This window comes from Felis catus, chromosome C2 (genome assembly GCF_018350175.1).
Source record: "Felis catus isolate Fca126 chromosome C2, F.catus_Fca126_mat1.0, whole genome shotgun sequence".
In the NCBI taxonomy this organism is placed as follows: Eukaryota; Metazoa; Chordata; class Mammalia; order Carnivora; family Felidae; genus Felis; species Felis catus.
Genome location: NC_058376.1, coordinates 47948271 through 47976062, shown reverse-complemented (window position 1 = coordinate 47976062; position 27792 = coordinate 47948271). Strand labels below are relative to the sequence as shown.

Sequence of the window (27792 nt, the reverse complement as noted above, 5' to 3'; positions counted from 1 at the left end):
TCACGGTTTGAGTTTGAGCCCAGCGTTGGGCTCTGTGCAGACAGTATGGACCCTGCTTGGGATTCTCTCTCTTTCCCTCTCTCTCTGTTCCTGCCCTACTTGTGTGCTCTCTCTCTCTCTCTCTGCCTTTCAAAATAAATAGATAAATTTAAAAAATTAAAAGAAAAGAATTCAAGGATCACTTATCTTTCCCATTCCAAGGACACTTTACTAAATACATAATTATGCTGTTCCATCCTTCCTCCTCCACCGCTTTCTCCCCCTCTTCTTCCTCTTCTTCACCCTGAAACTCTCAGTATTTATCTTTCTGGGATTGCACTTGGTCGGTCAATCCAGTTCCCCTTGATGAAACATCCCAGTCATTTCAAGCCTTGTCAGAAATCATTGGCTCTGTTAGTTGCTTCATTGTCCATTTCTGTGTTTTCTTGTTTTCTTTTTAAAACTTGACTTTACCGTTCGATGAAGAGCGTTCTCTTTTCTTTCAGCATCAAGTGGATTGCCATCATGGAAAAGGCAGCCAACCATGTCACAGCTCCTGTCACTGTGTAGGCGAGACCTAAGAAAAGGCTACTGCCTCCACTCCATGTCAGGGTGGAAAGAACAACTGACTTTTCTCCTTTGAACCTGGTTACTGGAAAATCTAAAACAAGAAGACCTGTTAAGGACCTATCTCGACACTGTCAGCTCTACCACTGTATATCCTCAATATAGTACCAATATAGTATCCTCAATATCTGAACCACATAAATTTGTTGTTTTGTAGGTTAAAAGAATGGTTGAATATTCAATGTCATATTGTCTAATGTTTACCAAGCAATGTGGTGTATCTTGCTGGAATGAAATTAAGTAAAAAGAAGCCTTCTCTCACCATAGCTCTAGTCTATAAAAGAAATTCTGACACAAATACATCAGAATGGCTTACGGACAACTAAATTATGAACAAATATATTTAATTTCCTTTGGCAGACCCAAGGAAATGAAAAGAATACAGATGGGTTTTACAGCAAGCCTAAATTTATGTTTATGAATCAGGAGACCCAGCGTAGGCTAAAGTCCTTCATAGACTGTTTGAATTTCTACCTGAGGGAAAATTCTTCAAGACCAGTGAAGAAGAAAAAATAATGAGATAGATGGCAAAACATTTTTGGTGGGAAAGCTAAAGGTGGTGCATTCATTTGGGTTTTGAAAAAGCAAACATCCCTCACTGCCGGAGAGAAAATATTTGAAGTGGGTTTGCTATCGTTAGCATTTTAATGATGTCATTTTGATTATGCATGTGGCCTGAGGTTTTTAAACATCTGGTGCCTTTTGTAAACCAAACTAATAAACAAATAAAGGCTTCTCATAGCAACGGCACAGGACAGAAGCATTTCCCAGCAAAGCTCTTAAAAGGCCTCGAATCACTTGGCAACATGCGATTTAAAGGCACAAGGAAATTAACCAGTTTCCTAACAAGGAAACAAGTTCTCTCTCTTTCTTTTCCATCAGAATTCTTCACTGTCACCAAGTCCTTGAGTGCCACTTTGACCCACCTGCCTGTTTTCTTTCCTCAGTTCCATTAAGATCATTTCCTTGCACAAAGAACATCTTTTTCCCCTTAGGAGTGGTAGGTGTTTGCTGCAGCTCAGATATAGCTGTTCTCCTTGCATAGCCGCCAGGCCGTGAGGCAGGCTGGGTACCGCTCACATCAGGGCTCAGCATGGTGAGCACAAGTATAGGACTGAAACTCAGGATCTAGGTTCTGCTTGCTAGATTTACACTTGAGAGTCATCAGCATTAAAATATGACTGTGAGCGAAGTCACCTGAGGAGAGCTTGTCTCCAGAGGAGAAACAGAGTGTCTCCTTTGTTTGGAACCCATGCTTCTCCTCAACTTGAAACTCCTTATCATGCATTGTGAGGACATGATTGGTTTTTTTCTTCCTGTTTTGTGATTGCTACTGTAACTGGTAAGGCAGTCATAGACAAAGTTGGTGGCACCGGAAGATCTAATTTGAGAGACCGCTGTCAAGCAACTTTCAATCTCAAATTTTTGGGGGGGGGTTGCTAAAATCCTATTAAAAAGGTAATAGTCTTTGGCTTACTCTTTGATGTGTATGGATAATGCTGCATAAGAGAAATCAGTTTGTGGCTTTCATTTTCATTTTGGGAGACATGAAAATGAACAAACTGAAGGCAAACTGTACTCCTCATCAGTGAACAAAAAGGAGGCAACAGGCTGAGAAGTAGAGACTGTGTCACGTCGGTAGGGGCGTCTTTGACTGAGGAAGGTCCCCCTCCCCTGTCAGGATGGAGATATCCACACTCCAGGATAGAAGAGAAAATGGAGCTGGGAACTGGAGCACATGCAGTCAATTCACTTATTCTCAAGTATTTCTCATTCAAGCTCCCTGAGAGGTATAGAAACAAAGGAGGGAGACAGCTTTGTGTTAAGATCCTCTGGCCTGCCACGGGCCCCAAGAACAACCCCCAGTCAGTCCTGAGATGCTACTGGAAATGCTGATGTTTATTTGGGCTGATGTCCCAAAGTTTTTACAAGCCCTGGAAAGTTTCAGCTTCAAGGAGAATTAGGAAGAGACTTTAAAGTCCGATGATGACAGTGAGTATAAATTGCTTATAAATATATATATTTTTTAAAAAACAGTGTTTGGTGTCATTTTGAAATTAAGTCTTTTTGTTTTTAGATCAAGAGTTACATTTGTATTTTTGAACTAAGTAAAAAATTCAGAATCTCATATGAAAGCATGTATCTCCTAACTTGGACCTTATGTCTGTAACCAAGGCACTGACCCCTACTAGCTGGCTTTGTGCCAAAGGAGGGAAGAATAGCGTCTTCAGAGCACAGCTTACAGCACACATCACATGGGCTGGATGAACCCGACCTGCTTCTTGAGTCCGGGGCTCCCTTGGTCTATAGTTTTGTCTAGAATAAAAGGCTCTACAGTCTCAGTTTTCATTATTTTTAGCCCATTTTCTACATTTACTTCTTATCAAATTGCTCTCTCTTCATTACTATGGTCCTCCAAACTCATCCCATCTTACATAGCAGTCTTCTCCTCTCTGTTAAAGATCTCAAGGCTCCGTGGTACTTAATCTTTATTGGAGGATAGAAATATCCCTCCTTACTTACCCATACCTACTTACCTGATACTGCTTTACTGTTATTCCTAAAAAACCCATTGTACACATTTGATTACATAAGGTGTAGAAAAACAGCTATATGGTGGCAAGTGACAGTATTACCTATGAGAGAACTATATATTTCTTCTTCATATAGATAGATTAGATTGTAGAATAGAAAAGTAAAAAATGAAATAATTCAACAACTAGTGCCCAGATGGACACTGATTTTCCTTCATCCCCAGGAGCAAAAGTGGTATAAAAGGATACTGTAGGTAATGTTGAAACTGTAGTTACCAGCAGGCAAGCCTTCAATAAAATACTGTACTCGATTGAGTCGACGGTATAGTTTTTTGAAAGTGGGAAAGGCAGCTGTCCGCATCCACACAATGAAGTCATCATTGAGGAAGCCATTGTTTTCTGTATCCTCTAAATCCAGTTCATAGACAGGTTTAGACCAGTATGGGGGCTTTGCGGTTCCTGTGGGAAGAAAATAATGGACATGGTTGAAAGAAATCATCTATACCCATTCAGCTTTCCTTAGAATGTAGAGAATGAAAAAACTTTTGCATTCTTAAGAGAAATAAACATTAAGACTTTAAAAAAAGTGTGTGTGTGTGTGTGTGTGTGTGTGTGAGCATGTGTGTGAGCTCTCTGAATACATAACCACTAAAAATAATGGATTAAAAAGACTCTAGAGAAATGTAGGGGAAATAATGATTTGCCATAGGGTTAAAAAAGAACAGAGTATCAAATTATATGTATATTATGTGTTCAACTACATTAAATGCATATAAAGCACTGAGAAAAAACAGGTAGAGAAAATTATAATAGTGGTTGTATTCAGTGATATCACCATAGGTTCTGTATTTTCTTTAACTTCATTAGTAATTTAAAGAGAGAAAATTAAAACAAGATATGATCATTTCACCTAACTTGGTTAATTGGTAAAGAGAAAAAGAGTGACAACCCTTGATGATGCAATGGAAACGGGAACTCTTGAACAGAGCAGAGAAATGTGTGGATTAATAACACCTCTGGCAATCTAGGAACGTGCATCAAAATGTTTGATAAGGGTGCCTGGGTGGCTCAGTCGGTTAAGTGTCTGACTCTTGATTTTGGTTCAGATCATGATCTCACAGTCTGTGGGTTCGAGCCCTGCATCGGGCTCTGCACTGACAGTGCAGAGCCTACTTGGGATTCTCTCTCTCCCTCTCTCTTTGCCCCTACCCCTGTCTCTCTCTTGCTCTCTCTCTCTCAAAATAAATAAACTTTTTTTAAAAAAAGGTTTAATTATATTTTGGTCTAGAAATTCTACTTCTAGAAATGTAATCTAAGGAAATTATCATGTCTGTGCATGAAGATCGTGTTAAACAGAGATTCTCTGCAATAGTGTGCATAAGAGCTGAAGGCTGGAAGTGAGGAGGAACTGGTAGATGGTAGGCGGTGAAGAGCAAAGGTACTGCAAGCCTCTTCTAAATCCAGGAGGCCTAGTCGGTTTGGGTGCTGTGGGAATGTTGGAAGCACAGGAGGGAGGGCCAGTGCCAGGAAATGAGTCTGTTGAGTTTAGTCTCATTCTCATACTTCCCACTTTAGGGCCCATGGTGGGCATGTCTGCCTCTCCCACTCTACAGCAGATTCTTGAGTACAATGTCTTCCTCATCTTTTTTCTGCTGGCATTTAGTCTAGTGCCTGGCACATAGCAGGTATTCAATATATGCTCAATAAAGGAATGAGTGGTTCTAATTAAAGCTGACAGAAGTTGATCCTAAAAACTATATTGAATTTTAAAGAATGAGTTAATAATGGAAAATTGTTTAATGAACTTTTTAGTTCCAGACAATTGGTCCCAGTATTTGTAGAATACAAAATGAAAAAGGGAAAACCACTCTTTCTCAACTCTGACAATTAACTAAACTATTTTCTCTTAAAAGAAACCCAGTCGTGTTTTCTAAGCATGGGGTGTGGTGCTGGTAAAAGTGAGTACTGTGTTTGGTTGGATTAATCTGTTGAAGTATGTTTGTATTCTTAAACACTTCCTCAGGAAATAATCCTTTGCTGTAGAAACTTCCTCTGCAAATTCTGTGGAGCTCACCTATTTTGACCCTTCCCAAAACTTCAATCATTGTTGCCAGAAGAATTTTGATAAAAATTGAAATTGCCTTTGGTACCCATACTGTGGACCTCACCCTCTGTCTACTTTAGCCAGAGACATGCCCTAAGACAATGTGTCCTATGGGCACATTGACACCCAAGTCACCCAAGGAGCTTGTTAAAAATGTAGGTTCAAGCATGCCTTCTCCTACCAACCCCCGCTCCCACTCCATCCCATTACTGAAGAGTATAAGAAGTGTGGTTTAAGAGGCACCACTTTTCTTCATTTTCCAAGTTGGGTCATTTACTTTTATCCATTCATTCAACAATAAGCTTTTCTTGATTGCTCACTATGTATGAAGGAACAGGGATATAAAACTTCCTAATTTCCTCAGGGAATTCACAGACTTGAAGTGGGGATGACAAGTATTCAAATAGATAATTACAAGATAATGTGGTAACTCTTACAGTGAAGGTAAGAACAAAGTATAGCAGAAGATGAAAGCCAAGGCCCCTTTGTGTTATAGGCCTGTGGTTATGTGGGAAGACAAAACTATAGAATGCTGCCAAGTTCCTTTCAAACAGTAGGAAGTCAATCAGAGATAAAGTGACCATACATGCCCGTTTGTCTAAAGTAGTTCCAGCTGATGTCTGTTGTCTGTTATCCCAACTGACTTAGCATTTACCCCAAACAAATAATATGTTTATAACTCCATCCCTCCACCTTCCAGGTCTTAACAGGTAGTGTGTGAAATACCAATGTGCAGTGAATGGAGTACTTACTTTAATGTGTAATTAGTGAAAGATAACCAGAGACCCTTTCAATCAAAACACAACATATTCCTGTGACCTCTGCCAGCTGTTTGACACTCCAACTGATTAGGTCATAACCTCACTCTTGGCCTGTGAGATGCATGAAGATGCCAGTCTATAAGCCAGTGGGATCAATGGGAAACATGGGAAATTATAGGTTACATTATACATACATGATATATGTGGGAAATAGATGCTGAACGGTCTTGCTGAGAGTCATCTGAACTCCCTTGCAACTGTGGTTTTATTATTTATTATATGGTACAAATATGTAACTATTTTATTGTTTGGTATCAGTTTTTATTTGCTAGAAAGTCCCTGTAGCTGTGAAGAGTTAAAAAGGGAACACATATGTTTAATATAAAATTAAGTACAGTTTCTTGAGAAAGTTGATGAATGTGAAACTTGCAGTGTTAGTTGACATTTACCCCACAACAGGGGAATCATTGTGATGTCAGTGACTGAGTGAAAATTAAAAGACATAAATCTGCTGAAGAACATCAGAATCTACTTTAGAAGTTTGTGGCTATTTTTAAAAGAGTGTATCCAAAGACAATGCTTTACCTCAGATAGCTAACAGAAGGTCTATTTATATCTAATAATGTGAGCACGACCTTGACTTGTCATTTAGATCAAGTGAGCTTCCTTCTCCTTTTATTTAGAGGGTTTGTTGTTGTTGTTGTGTTGTTGTTGTTGTTACCAAAAAAGAAAAAAAAAAGCTTTCATGTTTTGCCTCTATTAGCACAAAAAACCACTTTGTAAACAGTTAAATGAGGCAAGTTTTACATTAGTGTCTTCAGATGTTTCAAATAGAAACACCAGACAAGTTAATTATAATGCTGGTCTGATTTTTTGGGTTTGATTTTTCATGGAATCAAAGCAAGGCTTTTAGATATTCAATCTTGAAAGATAAAGCCTCTAATATTATAATAAATTGATTCTAAATTCAGTTAAAAAATTCAAACAGCAAGTGTAAATTTTTGGCTTCGTAGTGATAATATAAATACAAATGTGGTGGAGCACAATATCAGAATAAAGATAATGTTCTTAATAAATTGAGAAATTTATTAATGTGTTAAGAACACAACAATGTTCTTAAATTGGTTGTAGTACATACATAATTTATAATTATATCCAAACAAGCTACACTATTTTACCAATCAAAAGAAGAGCTGTAGTTGTGCAAATTTAAATATTTTTGAAACTGAACTGCAAAAATTTTACAGTAATAGGGATGCTAAATTAAGGAAATACATCAGCATGGTATGTGGCCTGTCTTTGTTATATATCATCAACCAGAAATTTAGAAATATTTGAGCCTTTGAAGAACTATTTTATATACCAAAAGATGTGTCCTACAATGATCTCAAACTTTTTTGGTAAATAAGCCCTCTAACTTTTGGTTGAATTTAATTCAAAAGAGTTGAAAAATTTTAAACAAAGTATCCAAAATATGGAATATCAAAAAACTTCAGTTTTTGATTTAATGAATTATAGTTATTGAAAGCCAAGCTTGCAAACAAGAAGATATTAAAATTTACCCCCCAAAAAGCAGGAAATTATTGAACATATTACATAATAAGAGTTCAAAATGTGTACAAATTTAAATTTTAAATTCTATGATTGTGGGGCACCTGGGTGGCTCAGTTGGTTAAGTGTCTAACTTGGGTTCAGGTCATGATCTCACAGCCCGTGGGTTTGAGCCGTTGTCAGGCTCTGTCCTGACAGCTCAGAAACCTGGAGCCTGCTTCAGATTGTGTGTGTCTGTCTTTCTGTGCCCCTCCCTGACTCACGTTCTGTCTCTCTCTTTCTCAAAAATAAATAAACATTTAAAAACAAATTCTATAATTCTGCTCTGGATATTTCAATTTATGTAAAAACTCTTTTGATGGAGCTCCTATTTTATTTATTTATTAATTATTTTGTTTATTTCATTTCATTGTCTTTTCTTTTTTTTTTTTAAGTAGGCTTCGTGCCCGTGCAAAACCCAACACAGAACATGAACTCATGACCCTGAGATCAAGAGCAGACGCTTAACTGACTGAGTCACCCAGGCACCCTGGAACTCTTATTTTTAACTGAATAAAAAATGTTTTTCTCTTCCAGAATTAAATGATATCAAGAAAGTTTAATATTGTATAGCATCTGGAGGAGGGGCCAAAAATGGCAGAACAGCGTGGCAATTTTTTTTTGCATCTCTTATCCCTGAAATGCAGCCTGATCAACACTAAATCATCTCACACACCTAGAAAACTGATTTCAGGATTAACACAACAATCTGCACAACCCGAACCACAGAACTCAGCAGGTACATGGTGCAGAGAGGTGAACTGGGGGAGAGAGAAGCTGTGGAGGGCAGGGAACTGTATTTGCTTGCGGAGAGAGGACAGAGATGGGGGAAGAGTACTGGAAAATCAGCCCCCCACCCAAAAAAAAAAGCAGCTGGAGAGAAAGTGGAAAAGTGGAATCAGTCACAGGGATGGAACAAAAAAAAAGGGAGAAGGGAGAAGGGAGAAAGGAGAGGGTTTAAGTTCCATTAAGACTCTATAAACAGGGGAAGTGCAGAGTCTGAAACTCTGCAGCTTGATACCTGGAAGTGCTCTGGTGGGAAGGGCAAATCCCCAGGAGTAGAAAGCGAGGTCATACGGGAGAGGTGGTTCCCCTGCTGGGAGGACATTTGGTAGAGGCTGTGTGGCCTCCCCACAGGCAAAGGCCCCAGCGGACCCTGGAGAACAGCCACATTGGCTGGTGCTGGAACAAGGACATTAAGGGGAAGCCTGGTGCCAGACGTGTGTTGTGATTTTCCATAAACCCTGAAACACTGCTGCTACAAGATCACGTGAACTGTTTTTGGAGTAGACTGGCACCCAGCTGCAGTCTCTGGGCATCAGCAGCAGCAGTCTCCCAAACAATCCTGGGGGTGGGTTGGCATCCAGCCATTGCTCAACAAGACCCTCCTCCAGAAGGTCTGAGCAGGTCAGAGCTGCAGTCCCTCAGAAGTCAGGGGTTGGGAAACACAGCCGCATCTGAGTCAGGTGCCGCCTGGCAACCTGACTGCTTGGTCACAGACAGTGTAAAAGCGGGTAGTGGACAGAAGCCCAAGACAAAGGAAGGGTGCTTGATTGCCAGTCACAGAGAGCACAGAGTTCCCATACTAGAGACTGGGTAGCTGGGTGACACCATTTTCAGCCCTTCTGCACATGGGCATACACACCTACATACGCCACAACAATCCACCCCAGTAAGCTAAGCAGCACCATCTAGTGGAGAACAGATCTTTACACTAAACCCTGCCTAACTGGGCCAACAGTGCTCTTGACAAACACGTCTCTCCCCCTGCTTAGTTTATGGACTACAAAGTGCTTCATAGCTTCACTTCTATGGGAAACCAGATGTAATTTCAATGGTACTTCATTCTATTCGCTGGTCCTTTTATTCAATTTTTTTTCTTTTCTTATTCTTGAATACAGAAAAAGAAAAAAATCTATTTTTATTTTCTATTTTTATTAAAAAGATTTTTCTTTAACTTTTTCTACTATATTTTTTACATTTTTAAAATTTTAAAAATTCTATTTGACTTTCATCATTTTATTTTATTCTATTCAAAGCATTTTCCTTTTTTACCTCTTTTTTCCTTTTCTAATTTTTTCCTTTTATTTTCTAATCTGTCAAGCTTTTTGGGGTAGTATTGACATTTTAACAATATTTATTCTTCCAATCCATGAGTATGGACTGTTTTTCCATTTCTTCATGTCTTCTTCAATTTCTTCCATCAACTTTCTATAGTTTTCAGTGCACTGATCATTTACCTTTCTGATTAGGTTTATTCCTAGGTACCTTATGGTTTTTGGTGCAAAAATATTTCAATAAAATGTTTTTAAAATAATAGAACAGATTCATTAGAAAAATAAAGAGGCATGCGGGTTCTCTGGGTGGCTCAGTTGGTTAAGCATCTGACTTCAGCTTAGGTCATGATCTCACAGTTCATGAGTTTGAGCCCCACATCAGGCTCTGTGCTTGTAGCTCAGAGCCTGGAGCCTGCTTTAGATTCTGTGTTTCCCTCTCTCTCTGCCCCTCCCCTGCTTGTGCTCCCTCTTTCTCTCTCAAAAATAAATAAATGTTAAAAAAACTATAAGAAAAAATAAAAATACAGAGGCATGTAATGAAGACAGATATGGCCAAGAAACTGATTAAAGTATGTGACTATCCAGAATAATTATTCTGCTTATGTTATTTTTAATATTCTAATAATAAAGTAGTTTTTTTAGGTTGTTTTAATATACACAGATATGTCATTTTAAGTTTTGAAAGAATTGCATTTTAAAATAGTTTGTATAGAATTATTTTACAGGTCCACCAATAGGGTAATGTCAATTTATTGATAAATAAATACAAATTTCAAACACACATATGACTTGACTTATTCTCGTGCCCCTTTTTACTCTCAAAAGTGCACCAGGTTGGACAATAAATTACATGGTGACCCTAATTACAGATGAAGCAACATGTTTTTTAAAACATTGCCTTTTTCCAAATGATAAACTGAAAGAACCAGGGCACCAATCATTTCATGTTTCTGATAGGTATATGATGGAGGTGCCTGCAGGTAGGGAAAGTTAGAGCAAAACGGAGGTCAACAAAAAGTAAAGAAGGAGGTATCATAAACATTTCCCCATATATAAAAATCAATGTTTCTGTAAAGAGGTAAAAATATTTAACATATGTATCTTACCTGTAAATGCACTAGAAAGATTAATGGCACTTGGATTCCGAAACTTGACATACTTATCTGTCCACCATGTAATTCCGCTCCTTAGCATTGGGACTTCCATATGTATAGATGAATTAAGGTTGTAGGAAAGAATGATGGTATCTGTAAGGAAATTAAAAATTGTCAGAGATATAAGCAAGCATTTTTGCCCCACCTCAAAGTACAAAACCAGACACAGATGAAAAATAAACTAGGGTTTTAGTAGACTCTCAACATGCCTACATGCAATAGGTGTTGGAATTATAAGACTATTCTTTTTCTTGCCAAAGCCTCAAATATTGGAAAATACTGTCAAGCTCCATTTAGCTCATGTTCCCTAACTACTTCAAATCTCTGGTAAGGGAGAACTTATTTGCAAATGAAATACCATAAGTCAATGGATAATGCATACAAAAATTTTTCTTGAACTGCCAGTTGCAGAGTTGATCTTCTGGACATTTAGGTTATTACACGCTTATGAAAAGGCACACCATGGAGACAGGAAAAGTCACCTACCATTGAATATGCTGTTGGCAATAGCACCACAAGGAGCAATGGGGGTCCCATTGTGGGACTTGCTAAATGGAGCACAGTTTCCAACATCCTGGATGCAAGATGATACAGTAAAGAGAAATGCTTTGGTAAATTCTCTTAGAATGTTAAAAGTGACAACACTGGCAATGTAAATCAACCCACACTAATTTATTCACACATAACAAGATTATGGACTGCTACCAACTTTTCCCAGACTTCTGGCTCACTTAGACTCAGAAAGTTTTGTGTTTTGGAGACGTGTGTGTGTGTGTGTGTGTGTGTGTGTGTGTGTGTGTAGTTTTTTCCCCCTTATTAACAATATGTAACATACCAATATATCTGCAGAAAGGAACTTAACTTGCTGGCTGTGCTAAATATCACACTAAGCTACACTGAAATACATTTTTAAACCCCTTTTTTGTCGAAGTGTAACTCATATTCTGAAACTATACAAATGGTGAGTTTATATAGCTAGATGACTTATCACAGGGAATCCATACAGCTAACTACCAGAATGTATCTAAAAAGAGTGGTTGCCAAAAAATCATTTGATTATCACTTGCATATAATAATCTCAGTATGGAAAAGGTTTCCTTCTAGCTTTTTTTGCTAGCATGGTGAGTATCATTTATCAAGAATAAAATTTTGTGTTCTAGGTGAGAAAGGGTATTTAATTAAACCAAAGTCTTTTAATCAATCAAGTAGGGCTGAATTTCCTTAATCTGGTCTGGAGCGAACGTCCCAGTTATTGGAAGAACAATGGTAGGTATACAAGGAACTGGATTGAGACCAACCACTCAGAGTTACTACCAAAATGGTTGGTGCAGGAAAGGATAACCATTTAATTGGACAAGATACACATTACTGTTTTGAAGAGAGAAACCATGCCTCTCAATAGCAATTATACTGAAAACCCAGCTCCTTCAATTTATGCAAGAATGAAATGAGCATTCCTGCCTTGTAAAACTTTACGTTTTTAGTTTATTTTCCAAACTCTCTTTTAGACTGAAAGATCCACCTGGTTTTTAAAAAAAGGAGTATTATACCAAATTAAATAAAGTCTTACCTTTAAATCTGTACCCACCAGTTGGCTATTACTTCTGGATAGAATATATCGATAAAGATTCTGATAGAAGCCATATAACTTGTAGTACAAATAAACATTGCCCTGTAAAGGAGAAAAGCAAGAAGATTAGAGTAAGAAGAATTAACTAGAATATTAATAAACACTGACAGGATTTCTGTAATAAAAAGTACCACAGAAAAAATTGATGGGAACTAAAAATTTCTTTCTTAAAATTTTTTTCAAATTTTATTTTAGAGAAAGAGAGCGAGCGAGCACAAGTGGAGCAGGTACAGAGGGAGAGAGAATCTTAAGTAGGCCCCATTTTCAGCCCTGAGCCCCACGCAGGGCTTGATCCCACAACCCTGGGATCATGACCTGAGCTGAATTCATGAGAGTGATGCTTAATGGACTGAGCTACCCAGGTGCCCTGGGAACTGTAAGTTTCTTTATGTCAAAGAGAAACACAAGAAATCATTTTTAAAAATCAGTGATGGAAAATCCTCATTTACACAGAATTATTAAAATAACCAATTAATTTATTTGAGATGATTTTGTAAGGGCTACTGTGTTCCTGCCATAAAAAGATTTTAAAACCATGAAAAGATTTTGTATTCTCAATATATAAAATTGATGTAACAAATATTGTTGTTTCCTAGCAATAGTAGGAAAAATGCTTTGCCTAGGAGTTGTGGTAGGCATCAAAGCCAATGATTTCAAAGCAAATCCTTGGACGTATTTGAAGCTGGAACCACCAAGCATATTTGGGTACATGTGAAAGGCATGAGATTAGCCCTGTGTGGTCTGTCTGGCTCTAGGGGTTTTGTCTTTGTACCCCTAGGATCTAACACAGTACCTGGCACACAGCACTTGCTCAAGAAATGGTGAACCATTCATTATGGACAAAAAAGGGGAATAGAATAACTCATGGTTCTGAAAGAAAGGTGATTTTCACCTTAGTGATAAGTCACCTTGTTGCCATGAGAGATGGTCTTTTTCATGTATGCTGTCCTATGAGGCTGCCTCATCACAGGCTACCAGCATGCTTATCTTTATAGTGACATACCCAAATTCTCCAGCAGACTTGATACAGATTTTACTAACAGCATATATGATGCAAATGGAAATGACCAATGTGGCTGTTTATAATTAATATATACCTACCTCCAAAATAATGAAGGCCTGCATCCAAAAATATGAAGGCCTTTATTAAGTGCTCTCCATATGTTAGATGCTATATTCAGTGCTAGAAATACAAATGTATTCCTTTACAATCTCCCGAGTCAATTGATTCTCTTCTACTATGGAAAAATGGCATTTTGGAAAGGCTTCTGGTCTCACCCCAAGGACACTTAAGTGGGTGAGTATGGAAAATGTGAGCTGGTACTTGGGGCAGGCTGGAAATAAGGGTCATGGTAACTGTGGCCAGTTACAGAAAACAACAAAGGCTGAAGAGCTCAGTCACTTGTAAGAGAAAAGTGTCTGGAACACCAAGAAAGGGGAGATTCTGGGTCACGACAGAGAAGTAGGCTGCAATACCATAAACAGAGAGCGTGTAAGGCGAGCGAGCCAGGCATAGCAAGAATGACTGATCACCTTTCCTCACCCAACAAGCGAACCTCTATTGTTGACCCATAACTATAGAAAATATGAAACCCACAGAGTGGAATTTACCATACATTTTCTTGGAAGCTAAAAAGAGAATTCCACTTACCCAAAGTTATATGTTCATATAAAGGACAAAATAAACAGGCAAAGAACACTCACCACACCAGGGACAGAAGTGTTTCAATAACCTTTCTTCAGTGATTCTTTGTCCAAGATTTAACTTAACAAAGCCTCCCAGATCATCATTTTTTATTGGTCCTAGAGCCATAAGGTACTTTATGGTGTTGCTTCTCTTTAAATTCAGTGGCACTTTGTATAGGATTCCTAGTTTAAGGCAGTCTTCTGTGAATTTACTGACTAGCATGTGTAATGTGTGCTAACTGGTGAACCGAAGGCCCTGTTGTTGCCCTAACTGGTTTGGTTGGATTTTTATGGATTTTGCCTGAAAGGAATGGTTAGCAGCTGGTAACATTTATTTTGACTTAAGGGTTTCAAAGGACACAGACAGATGGAAACTAAAGCCCTTTAAGAATTTATCCTTTTGAATTTTTTCTTCAAAAATGTAAGTATTCTGAGACTCCAGGAAGGAATCAACCCTGCTGACACCTTGATTTCAGACTTTTGACTTCCAGAACTGTGAGAGAATGGTTTTCCATTGTTTTAAGCAACCCTCCTGCCCTGCTAGTTAAGCAACACTAACTTTTTTTTTTTTCAATTGAAGTATAGTTGATACCCGATGTTACATGAGCTTCAGGTGTACAACATAATGATTTGACAAGTCTACACATTATGCTATACTTACTACAATTGTAATTATCATCTGTTACCATACAATGCTGTAACAACACCATTGACTATATTCTCTATGATACACCTTTTTCCCTGTGACTTATTCATTATATAAATGGAAGCCTGTATCTCTCATTCCCCTTCACCTATTTTGCCCATGCCCCTACTCCCTCCCTCTGTCCACCACCAGCTGGTTCTGTGTTTATGAGTCTGTTTCTGCTTTTTAAGCAACACTTTAAAAAAAAAAGTTTATTTTGGGAGAGAGAGACAGAGAGACAGAGACAGAGAGAGAGGGAATGAGTGAGGAGGGGCAGAAAGAGAGGGAAAGAGAGAATCCCAAGCAGGATCTGTGCTGTCAGCATGGAACCTGACATGGGGCTCCATCCCACGAACCATGAGATCATGACCTGAGCCAAAAACCAAGTCAGACACTCAGCAAACTGAGCCACTCAGGTGCCCCATAAACAATACTTTTACTTTGGGGGAGCAGCATGGTGAGTTGAGGAAGGCAAGAGAGGGCATAGCTGTAGAGAACTAGGATTCTGATCTATAAAAACACATATGTAAAACTTCCCTCACTGACTGCAAATATCACCTAACCCAAGTAAAACTCAGTAATTTCCTTACAGTTTATATATGACTTACCTAAAAAATTGATTAGGGGTGCCTGGGTGGCTCAGTTGGTTAAGTGTTCAACTCTTGCTTTTGGCTCAGCTCATGATCTCAGGTTTATGGGATCGAGCCCCCAGTCAGGCTGTATGCTGGCAGCGCACAGCCTGCTTGGGATTCTCTCTCTCCCTCTTTGTCTGCCCCTTCCTTGCTTGCATGTGCACTTTCTCTCAAATTATAAATATATAAACTTAAAAAAACTGATTAACACTAGCCATAATCAATATAGATGTATTCAGAATATTACTAATGCCAACATGCTTTCATTTGGGATCATAGGGGAAATAAGAAAGGGTCACATAAAACCAAAGCTTCCTAGGACATAAAGCCATACAACTTAGGACTTTATATTTCCTGCATTCATTTAGTCTTTCAACAAACATTTTCTGAGCATCTACCACATAAAATAGACTGTGCTGGGTCCTGTGGAGGAAGCAAAGATTCATATGTTCATTCAATAAACATTAATTGAGCACCTATAGTGTGCCAGGTAACTTATAGGTGCTTGGGACACAACAGTGAGAAATGGACAATAAACAATACTATATCATAAACTATTAATTTATATGGCAAGTTAGAAGGTGATAAGTATTAATGGAAAAAATTAAAATTACAGCAAGTTAACAAAGACCAGGAGTATTACAGGGGTGAGTTGAGTAGATATGTTGCAGTGTGAAATAGGATGGCCAGTGTAGACCTTACTGGGGAGAGGGTTGAGTCAAGACCTGAAGGAGGTAGGACAATTAGCCAAGTGTATATCAGGTACAGGGGACAAGGCAAGAGAATGCCTGACTTATTTGAGGAGTAAGGGGTCCATTGTGGTGAGAGTGGGGTTGGGGGGAAGAGAATGGAGGGATTGATTAGGTCATGTAAAATCATGTAAGGCCTTGTAAGAACTTAAGATTTCACTGAGTAGAAAGAGGAGCCATACGGGGATTTTTTTTTAAAGTTTGTTTATTTATAATTTTTATACCCAACATGAAGCTCAAACTCATGACCCTAAGATTAAGACTCATGTGCCCTTCCAACTGAGCCAGTGGGGTGCCTCCACTGCAGGGATTTTTTGAACGAAGGAATAACATATGTCTTAGGATTTAAATTCGCACTCTGGCTGCTATATTGAAACATGAATATAAGCAAGGAGACCTATTAGGAGACTATTTCAGAAATCCAAGTAAGAGGTGGAATGGCATGGAGCTAGGTGGTAGCACAAGAGGTGGGAGAAGTGGACAGATCCTGAATATATTTTGAAGGTAGAGCCAACAGGATGGATTGGGTGTGAAATATCAGAGAACAAAGGGAGTCACAAATCACTCCTTGGCTTTTGGCCTGAGCACCAGAAGAATGGAGCTATTTTCAACTGAGATTGAGAAGTCTTTGGATGGGTTAGGGGTTTTTGTTTTTGCTTTTTTTTTGGGGGGGGGGGGGAAGAGGGGTGCAGTGGATAAGGGGAGAAGTGGAAACCAGGAATTCAGTTTTAGAAATGTTGACTTCAGATATCGATTAGACATCCACATGGTGACATTAGGAAGGCAGCTGGAAATACAATTGTGGATTTGGAAGAGATATTTGGGATAGAGATATAAAATGGTGTTGGCAATAGATGGCATCTAAAGTCTGGAGATAGATGACATTTCCAAAGAAGTGAATGCAGTTAGAGAGAAGACTGAAGACTGGGACTAAAGCCCTGTGGATCTCAACATAAAGAGTTTGGGGAAAAGGAAGAACAGCAAAGGAACCAAAGAAGGGCAACCAGAGGGGCTAGGAGGAAAACCAAGACAGTATGGGATCCTGAATGCCAAGAGAATAAAGTATGCCAAGGATGAGGGGGTGGTCACCTGTGTCCAATGAGTGACAAGTTACTAAGTAAGGACTGACTGCTGGATTTATCAACATAGAAAGTCATCGGTTTCCTCACAATTTCACTGAGTGTTAGGGGTAAAAACCAAATTGGAGTGGGTTTAAGAGAGAATGAGTAGAGAGGAATTAGAAGTAGCCAAGATAGACAGTTCTTTTGAGGAGTTTTTCTGCTAATGGGAAGAAAGAAATGGGACAATAGCTGGTAGGGAAATTGGGAGAACAGAAGAGTAGTTTGTTTATCTGAAGAGAAGTGAAATAATATGTTTTGTATGCTGGGGATGATTGAGGACAAAGAAAAGCTAGCGATATATCAGAGGACAGAACTGCTGAATTAAGTCCTTACAGAGGCAAGAAAAATGGCCTCTATGCACAAGTGGAGGTAAGACTTCAAGACTGGAACAGGGATAGCTTATCTACGGTAACAGGAGGGAAGGTTGAGCGTGTGGTGCAATACTTGCAAGTGGGTAGTTGTGGTGTGACATGCAGAGCACGATCCTTTAAGTGGGGGAAATGTGTCCACAGGATATCACACAAGTGATTATAGGTTCATCAGAAGAATGAAAGCAGTGCTCCCAGGAAACAAATGTGGGCAAACTGTTTCTGGAGACATGAGTGAAAAGGGGGCTCAAGGAATGCTTATGAATGTTAGGCATCTAAAACAAGTGGCAGTGAGTGGGGAGATTTTCCAGGCAAATTAACAGCAGAAACATACAGTTCTATCAGGCAAAAGCAAGTTGGCCAGTTGGCAGAAGTACAAGGTCTCCTTCCTCCTTTACCTTTTTATGAAAAGGTAGCTGGGCCTCAGGTGGTCAAAGAGCACCCTGAAACAGTGCTTTTTTGGGGGGCAGGGAGGACAGTGAACTGATTTTATGTGGTTTAAAGTACGGAAAACCAAAGGCTGGGAGTGCAATTAGGTATCTCTGATAAGGGACCAGGAGGTCCGAGCTGAGGCAATGCCTAAATAATGGAGGGGACAGAGTGGTTGGAGAGATGGATTGAAGAAAAGTGCCCACACATCAGAGGCTTAGATGAAAAAGGAGCAGGCAGGGTAAAGTCACAGAGGAAAGTTTCGAGTCTTGGTGATGAGATCTTTACCAGAAAGGGAAGTGATGAGGGTTTTTCAGGAGAGGATGGTGAGTCTGGTTTGGGACCAGCTGAGTTTGAAGTGGAAGCAGGGCCTTGAGGTGGGTAGCTAAAGGGGAATGCTCAATGGGAAGCTCAAGAGAAGACCTGCCTATACTTAGATCCTTCCATGCAGAATCATCTATGAAGAGGAGGGAGAAGGATCAACCAGGTCAGGGAGGAGGATGCCATTGGTGGAGGGGTGTGGAGTCCAGAGCACAGGACAGGACCTTTGAGGAGTTCAAGGGAATATAGTTTTTTCATTTCTTGAGTACCAGGTAAGATAAAAGATGCCTCTGGGATCTGCTAATACAGGGACAATAATTGAGGGATGACCCCAGCTGTCATGCTCTGAAATCATCCTGTGTTTGCACCAAGGCCATGATGTCCCTGGCTGCTCCCAATGGCTGAGCACAGTGGAGATACTGAGGCAGACTTCTTTAGGGACTCTCTTTTGGCCTTGCTGAAACTTTCTAAAGAGTACACTGCAGTCTAACACATTTCTCCCTCACTTCCTTCCTCCTTTCCCTCCTCTTTCTCCTGTGCCTTTTCCCCTCCTTCCTTCTCCCCTTCCCTTTTCTTCACAGGGGTCAGAGTTGTGTTGTGGTCTGACAGCTGTCTCAGTCTCTTCTGGCTTTCTCCCCATTTTCCCTCACAGGCAGTCCCTCCAATAAATCTCTTGCATGTCTAATCCTGTCTTGGCATCTGCTTCTTGGAGGACCCAGACTAACACAGGACTTTAATCAGACCAAGAGCAGGAACTTCTCTTAATATTTCTTTGGCACTCCTCAGTGCCTGACAGTGAGCGAGGCCAAGAGTTGCCTTAGGGATTAGAAAATTGTATATGTAGACGGGAATGCAAGCTGGTGCAGCCACTCTGGAAAACAGTATGGAGGTTCCTCAAAAAACTAAAAATAGAACTACCTTACAACCCAGCAATGTTACTACTAGTCATTCATCCAAGGGATACAGGTGTGCTGTTTTGAAGGGACACATGCACCCCCATGTTTATAGCAGCACTATCAACAATAGCCAAAGTATGGAAAGATCCCAAATATCCATCGATGGATGAATGTATAAAGAAGACGTGGTATATATATACAATGGAGTATTATTTGGCAATCAAAAAAAAATGAAATCTTGCCATTTGCAACTACGTGGATGTAACTGGAGGGTATTATGCTAAGTGAAATTAGTCAGTCAGAGAAAGACAATAATCATATGACTTACATCATAAGACAACTTTAAGAGACCAAACTCATGAACATAAGGGAAGGGAAACAAAAATAATATAAAAACACGGAGGGGGACAAAACTGAAGAGACTCATAAATATGGAGAACAAACTGAGGGTTAATGGAGGGGTTGTGGGAGGGGGGATGGGCTAAATGGGTAAGGGGCACTAAGGAATCTACTCCTGAAATCATTGTTGCACTATAGGCTAACTAATTTGGATTTAAATTAAAAAAAGAAAAAAAAAAGATCAGTGGAGGGGTAAACTTTAAAAGATAGTAATTTTTATGGGAAAAATTTTGAAATCGTTTTGAATTCCTCAACTTCCTGTAATTAAAGACTGGTAAAAATTGGATCCAAATCTTAGGAGCTTAATCTTCCTAAGGAGAGTCTCTCTCCTTCTTGAACTTGTCTTTGGCACCATCGTAGTAGTTATAAAACATATTTCTGGGAAAACATTACTCCTTGTATACATGTAACTGTTTGCATCTTTGTACCTACCTTTCAGATAGGGCAGTAAAGTGATGTGCCTTTGTGCAAAAAAAAAAAAAAAAAGAAAAGAAAATTGTATATGTAGAATGACTTAGGGGTGGGGTGGGGGCAGGGAGGAAGGAAGGACAGTCCCAGCAGGTGTGTGACCCCTCACACTAACTCACTGTGTGACCTTGGCCAAGTCACTTAGCCTCTCAGCCATAATTTTCTCACTATAAAATGAGTGGTTAGACTCAAAGATCTCTATAGTCCCCTCTTCTGTTGACGTTTGGAATAAAGTCTGTCTCATTGATGTTAAGAATTATGTTAGAAAGTTGGACAGGTATGTCTAGAAACTTAGACAAAGGAGAAGAATAGCATTCCAAAGGAAAAAAGTAGGGAAAGAGTTGTGCATGAACTCAACACTTTATAAGATCCCTCACCCCCACCCTGTTTTATTTTTTGTGTTTTCAGATTTGGAAAGCACTTGGTGGAAATCATGAACTTACTGCCAAGTGTGAAATAGGAGTAGATCTGTGTACAGCCAGTTGAAGGCTCTTGAATTTCACTTACCTGCATTGTCTCTGAAAGGTAAAAGGGAATAGAGCAGGTGCATTCTTTGTCAAAATTAATAGCATCTTCTCGCAGTTCTGCACAATTTGCACATATTTTTGTGTATTTAATCTATCAGAGAGGGAAAAGAACAATTATTAATTGAAAAGTTACATGAGTACATTTCTTAAAAATCAAGTCCTGAGTCCACCACCTAAGCCTTCAAGCTCTCTGGGTCAAGGGCATGGATGCTGGGACATGACTGAAAAACAACCTACAGTAGGGGACAAAAGTGTTTCTGCAGATGCTTGGGAAGAGTGGGCCCTTTTACAGTCTTTCACTTTGGGACCTGGCAGCATTTTGCCACTGACCTGGAATTCAGTGTTTCTACTGCATATTTACGTAACCAGTTGTGATAAAGGCTCATGTCTTGATCATAAAGAGGTGTCATTAGGAAAATATTCGTCAATGACTCACAAGAACTGGGCCTACAGCTTGAGGCTAATCAGCTTTATGGGGAAGTCACTTCACTGTGTTTCCATTCTATTGTATGGAAAATATTTATACTAATGAATTTTTCTACATGACATCTAGAGGAAGTTATTAAAAAGGACCAAAAACAGAAAAAGAAATGCTTCCAAAATGTAGGGTTATTTATATACATGGAATAATTCTGCTTTAAGTGTTATCACATTCTGTTTTTTAAAAATCAAATTCTGTGAAAAATGGTATAGTGGACTCTTTAAAAAAGGGCGGTGTGTTTCAAATGAACAAATCCTATGAGCTTTGGCTGAGAGCCTCAGTTATGTAAAGATACAGCTGGAAGAAGCCTAAGGAAGGGAGGCTCACAGAGAGGCCACTGAGGCTGTGCATCTCCCTTCTGTTCCTTCCTCATTGTGTTGAAGAATAATTGGAAGATTATGGGAATGGGGAAGAGCAAGCAAGCAAGGGAGTGGCCTTCTCCTTGGTAAACTGCCAATGGGATTTACGATTCTTTGGGAGGGAAGACCAACAAGAAAGGCTGGATTTTTTAATCCTTGCAAACCACTGGAGTTTTGAAGCCAAAACTAAATTAAAAATTAGCCAAAAGGCTACTTAATTGTACCTAGATGCTTATATTTACTTAAATCTTTAATTATTAAATCATTCTTTAACGTTTATTTATTTTTGAGACAGAGAGAGAGACAGAGCATGAACGGGGGAGGGGCAGAGAGAGAGGGAGACACAGAATCGGAAGCAGGCTCCAGGCTCTGAGCCATCAGCCCAGAGACCGACGCGGGGCTCGAACTCACGGACCGCGAGATCGTGACCTGAGCCGAAGTCGGACGCTTAACCGACTGAGCCACCCAGGCGCCCCTAAATCATTCTTTAAATACACAGGAAGGCTTTAACTATTATTTTGGAAAATATTGATGCCCTTTCTGTTTGTGAAACTGCATTCTGATTTTTAAAAAGCTTTAAAGAACAGGGCTCTCTCAGAACTGACAGCACACTAAACTGTGACTGAGGAAACTGGGGTTCAGTTCAGCCAATCTCTGACCTTGAGTTAAATACTTAACCTCCAGGGCCCACACTTTGTTCATTAGCATTATTTTATCTATCAATTAATCTGTGACCCTGTTGTAGTAGTATACATTTTGCTCCCTGCATTCTTGAGCCCTATTAATGCAGAATTAGAAAAAAATGGTGATCTTTGAGTAGATGATATCTAAGGTGCTTTCTAGCTCTAAAAACTTTATGAGGTAGCCAAACCAAGGAAGCAGCCTAAATGTCCATCACAACTGATGAATGGATAAAGAAGATGTGGTATATATACAATATAGCCATAAAAGAGAATGAAACCTTGCCATTTGCTACAATGTGGATGGAGTTAGGGAGCATAATGCTAATAAGAGAGATAAGTCAGTCAGAGAAAGACAAAAACTATATGATTTCACTTATATGTGGAATTTAAGAAACAAATGAGCAGAGGAATAAGAGAGAAACAAACCAAGAAACAGACTTTTAACGATAGAGAACAATCTGATGGTTACCGGAGGGTAAGTCGGGGGCGGGGGGAGAGTGAAATAGGTGATTAAAGAATACACTTATCATGATGAAAAAAATAATAAGATAAATAAAAAAAAATATGAGGAAAACATATCTCTGACCTACTGTCTCAAATGGCCTTATAAATCTATAACTCTAAAATGACAGCAAAGACCACAGTCTGCTCCTTATATAATTTTGGAGAGGCAGGAATGATCATTCTTGCTTAAAGTGAATTGGAAAAAGGTCACTTCCTTGTTGTTGCACAGGGCTAAGTGAGAAGAGGAAAGCCACTCAGAACTCTTCCACTGGGTCTGTACTTGATCACATTGGCCTGGGATATGTATTCCATCTTCTCACCCAATATAATGAAATACATCCATGTGCAAAAGAGGATCTCACTGTCACAGCAGTTTCTGGTTTTCTTGTATAAAGAAAAAAAAAATGTTAGAAATAGTCCTATCTGAAGTGACTTTTAAAAAAAGTCAATTGGAAAATCTCCTTAACATGATAAAAATCATTCTGTTGAAAGTTGTTTGCGGAATGGCTTTAGTGAACCATGGGGTGAGGTTCCCTTCACATGCATAGGGTGACAGCATTTAGCAATGGTGGCCTCTTAATGGAGGCTGCACTTCATAGTGGGTTGGGGTGGATAACCAGAAAGGAAGCAAGGAGGACATGGGAAAAGCAGAAGAACCAGAAAGGGGCTGGTGAAGAAGAAAATAGAAAATTAAGTAGGATGAGCTGTTTGTGGAAATAAGTATCATTAACCTTGTAAGCCAGTTACTTTGCCTTCCACAAGGCAAGTATAATTTTCTCTTGCCATTTTGCATCTGCCCCTGGTGAGGCCTGGTGGTTTACATCTCACACCGGAGAACTCAAAAGGACTTAATGGTATTTAGTTCCTGGGGAGATAAATTGCTGGGAGCAGAAAATAGAAGTGGAAAGGCATTAGAACAGTGTGGTTTGGAAGGAAGATTGGGGCCTGAAACGGTGTTTTCCTCTTTGAAGTCCTCACCATTTGCCCTAATCCATTCCTTCAAGAGTTTGTGCCTATTATGTACTGACAGTGTGCAAGGAAGGGGCTGTGGATGTGCTGAACAAGGCAACCATGGCTGAGCTCTCTGTTCTTCACACACACTACCTTACCTGCTCTACCATTAGCTCATTGAGGGCAGGTATCAACTTACTTATCTTTACTCATTTGCAAACCCAGCAGAACTCTTAGCACCTTCAGACACTCATAAATGTTAAGTCAATGTTGATAGACTTGGCCTTCATACTTTTGTTGTTAGCCATTATCAGGAGAGAGAATAGATCAGCTTTCCAAGGCTGCCTTCAGAGTGGAGGTCATAGCCTGGAGATGTCTGGTAATCTGCTCAAAGCGGATTTGAATGAAACATTTGCTTACTTTGTTAGACTGAACTGAATGTGGGCATGGCTGATCTAACCGACCAACTCTTATGTCCCCTCCTCAGACCAGATTCTCATCCTCCAACAGTTTGTTAATCACATTGACAAAGGCTTGCCATGGGGCGGGGGGTGGTGTGCCCTTAGTTTCAATTTTTCTCAATCTTGAGTAGAATTTGGTTAATTTTTCTAGGTATCCTTAAGAGGCCAGAAAGATTTGGGTTCTTGCCTTTCCTAAATTAATGATCTCAGAGGGAGTTCACTTGCAAAGGGAAAGACACAATGCTTGAAAGCGGGACAAAATTGAAGACTTCTATCTCTGTCTCTTCATTTTTTTATCAGCGTGACTCATGGGCATCTGGCAGTCATGTGGCCCTGCCTCTCCTTCTCCTACCTCTATGAATCCTTGGTCAGCACTCTGCCAGCTGAAAAAGCTTCTGCTTTGCCAGGTGCCTGTAAACAAATGGCTGAGATGACCAATGTGAGAGTAACTGTCCTCAAGAGGGAGTAGGAATGAATAAAGCCAACATACAGAGGCTGCCATCATCTGCACCAGCTGAGAAAGGGATGTTCCAGTGTCCTCTATTTCCAGTCTCATCTATTGAGGGGCTCTGTTCTCATACTGATCGCTCACTCATTTATAGTTCTAAAGCTGAAAATTCTTAGAACCTGCCTTAAAAATGTAATGCCTTAAAATTGTAAGACGGGACAAACCTCTATTTCCTTGATACTCTTTGCAGACAATATAAGGATGATGCCCACACCAAGGCAGAATGCTCCTGTGGCAAAAAAGCCAGAGAGGACTCCAGTGGCCGAGAGCTGTAACCGGTAGGCGGGCAATTGCTGCTGCTTCAAGGCAGTGTTGTCTGGCAGTTTGGATTGGCAGATCTGGGATGTCTTCTTCATTTTGGTCCTGCAGGTGATGGGGTTGTACTTTTGAGATATTTATAACATTGCTACTCATAGTAATACTGCATAATGATAATACTAAGTTAAGAATTATATGAACCTTCCTCTGTAGTTGCTGTCTTTCTTCTTCCCAGAATTATTCAACTGAACCTGATATTCAGCAGGAACACGGCTCTCTTCAATCAGCCATTGCTAGGTATATTTTACTTTAGGCTCAAAACAAACCAAAACCAAAACCAAAACCAAAACCAAAACAATCCACCCCCTCCCCCCCAACAACTTGTGCTAAATGCCATGGCTAAAAGGAATAGTCCCCAGCAGGGGACTAAACCAACATCTGGTGACCTTGGGAAGCAGTTATAACAGGCTATTTCTGGTATGTGGTGACTAATTCAGGGCAAGCCCTTCCTGAAAGGGGGAAAATGGATTTATCTTTAAGAACTTGCCTAAAGTCTTAGAGATCAATACAAAAAATAATAGGGCTATCAGGTTTTTTACAAACATGGCTGCCTCTCACATAAATATAAACTAAGTTGGAAAAATGCTCTCAAATTACAGCTAGCTTTGCTATTTGTAATAATGACGAAGAGGAAAGGAAACAGGGATTGTGGAACACAGATGTCTAATCTCAGTAACTGCCAATTTTTTCATCCATAAGAAAGACTCAGGTAGAAAACGTACATAAAAGCATCTAAACTTCTCCCAAGCATGTGCTTTGGAGTAGCTCAAATGAGGCAAGAGAAGGGAAGAGGAACATAGATAATTGGTTAAATGTTCAATATTGCCATACAGTAGAATTGGTTTGGTTTGGGGTTTTTCTCATTTATCAGAAATCTCCTAATATCATTTTTATTAGGCTGTTAATAATTACTTCCTCTTCTTTAAGATGTATTTAAGATACAGAATTAAAAAAAATGAGTTTCTAATCTTCCTTTTTAAATTAGCATTAGGCAGAGAAGCCATGCTGGACTATTTTTATATTAAAGAAAGCAACAACTTTGGCAGGTGTAGCTAGTTGAAAAGAATACAAAATAAATGCAAATGCTTACACTAGGCGTGTAAAAGTCAGAGTCAAAGCTTCCCACTTGCAAACTGGGAAAAGCATAATACCAGTGGGAACTTCTCAGCAAGTCACTTGAATCTGACTTGGAGATGGTGAAGAATATGGCTGCCAGTATCAGCCTTGTGTGAGAAGATGGCAGCAAACACTTAACTAATTCATATCTACCATTTATTTCACTAGGTAAACATGGTCAAGAACTTGGGTTTAAAAGGCAGTAACAGCCTACAAGATTAGATTATATGTGCATGGTTGGCGTAGAAAATAATCAGGTCTGTCTGCCATCTACGTACTTGGTCCAACATTGGGTGGGATTATACTACACAGATAACACCTAGCAAACGGGTCATCACAGTATCAAATCTGTAAGAACAGAATTTTTTAGACTTTTTATAAAATAACAAAACCAAACTAACCAAAACCCCAAACCAAAAAACCTTTACATTAGTATATAGTCAGGGCTCTCCAGAGAAACAGAATTAATCAGAGGTCTATAAAGAGATTTTGTTATAAGGAATTGGCTCACATGTTATGGAGGAGGCTGGCAAACCTGAACTCTGTAGAACTGATGTCTCAGGTTGAGTCTGAAGGCCAAAAGGTGGTGTAGAACCAGGTGCTAAGGTCCCAGTTTGAAGGCTATCTAGCAGGAATAGCTGATGTTTCAGTTGGAATCAGAATTCTCTCTTCTTGGAGGTGGGGGTGGTTTGTGGGGGTGTGTGGGAGGTGGACAGGTCTATTTAGGCTTTCAACTGACAGGATGAGGCCCACCTACAGTAAGGAGGGCAATCTGCTTTACTCAAGCCCACTCATTTAAATGTTAATCTCTTCCAAAAACACCCTCACAGAAACACTCAGAATAATATTTGATCAACTGTTTGGGCATCCTATGGCCCAGTCAAGTTGACACATAACATTAACCATCACAGTAGTAAGTGAACACATATCTGGGACAATGTTCTTGAAATAGCCAGATCTTACCTTATGGGAACTTTTTAAAAAAAATTAATTTATTTAAATTCAAGGTAAGTAACATACAATGTAGTATTGGTTTCAGGAGTAGAACCCAGTGATTCATCTACAGGCACTTTTATATTTACATATTTTTCTTCTAAATAAACCTACTCCAAGCATACAAATATACTTCATATACTCTGCTTTTCAAATTTCTAGAACTGGGTTCCTTAACGTCAGTAACTTCCTTAACTGATTAGTATTTTGGGCCAGATATTTCTTTATTGTGGGGCTGTCCTGTAGGATGGTAGAATGTTGAGCAGTTTCCTTGGCTTGTACCTGCTTAATGCCAGTCATAACTCCCCCACTATATGCTAGAAGTTTCCCCCCAGTTGTGACATCCAAACATGTCTCCAGACAGTACAAATGGCCCTGGGGGGGAAAATGCCCTGGCTGAGACACACATTTCTAGATTGATATGGATATGACAATTTGTTAGCAGCTGTTATACTGTGGTATCATCAGACATTTCAGACAGTGATTTTTTTTTTAAGCCCTTGCTTTCAGTTCTCTTTAACTGCTACGCAGATAGCTTCCCCAGCCATTACAGACATTTTCTGTAAATCTGAAATTATTTTAAAATAAAAAGTTAAAAAATAATTAAGACAATTGTAGTTACACTGTTGTCTCTCATACGTTTGCAAAGTGCCACAAAAACACTTCCAGCTCTTTCAACCACTACTGCGGCCACACTTCAC

The 27792-nt window shown here is 39.5% G+C and overlaps 1 protein-coding gene across 2 annotated transcripts; it reads right to left on the bottom strand.

Annotated features, from left to right (window-relative positions):
* Window positions 1-187: 187 nt before the first annotated feature.
* Window positions 188-26925, bottom strand: LOC101098325 (cell cycle control protein 50C-like). Of its 2 annotated transcripts, none has more exons than XM_003991597.6 (8): window positions 26634-26925; window positions 24829-25027; window positions 20698-20808; window positions 12377-12478; window positions 11293-11380; window positions 10759-10899; window positions 3390-3599; window positions 188-640 (listed from the first exon to the last, which is right to left on the bottom strand). In XM_003991597.6, exons 2-8 carry the CDS (start codon window positions 25018-25020, stop codon window positions 450-452), a joined length of 1035 nt encoding a protein of 344 aa, XP_003991646.3. In that variant the 5' UTR covers window positions 25021-25027; window positions 26634-26925; the 3' UTR covers window positions 188-449. The 2 variants fall into 2 exon arrangements, with proteins under 2 accessions (XP_003991646.3, XP_006936057.3); XM_006935995.5 differs by having other exon boundaries at window positions 26610-26921.
* Between the last annotated feature and the right edge of the window lie 867 nt (window positions 26926-27792).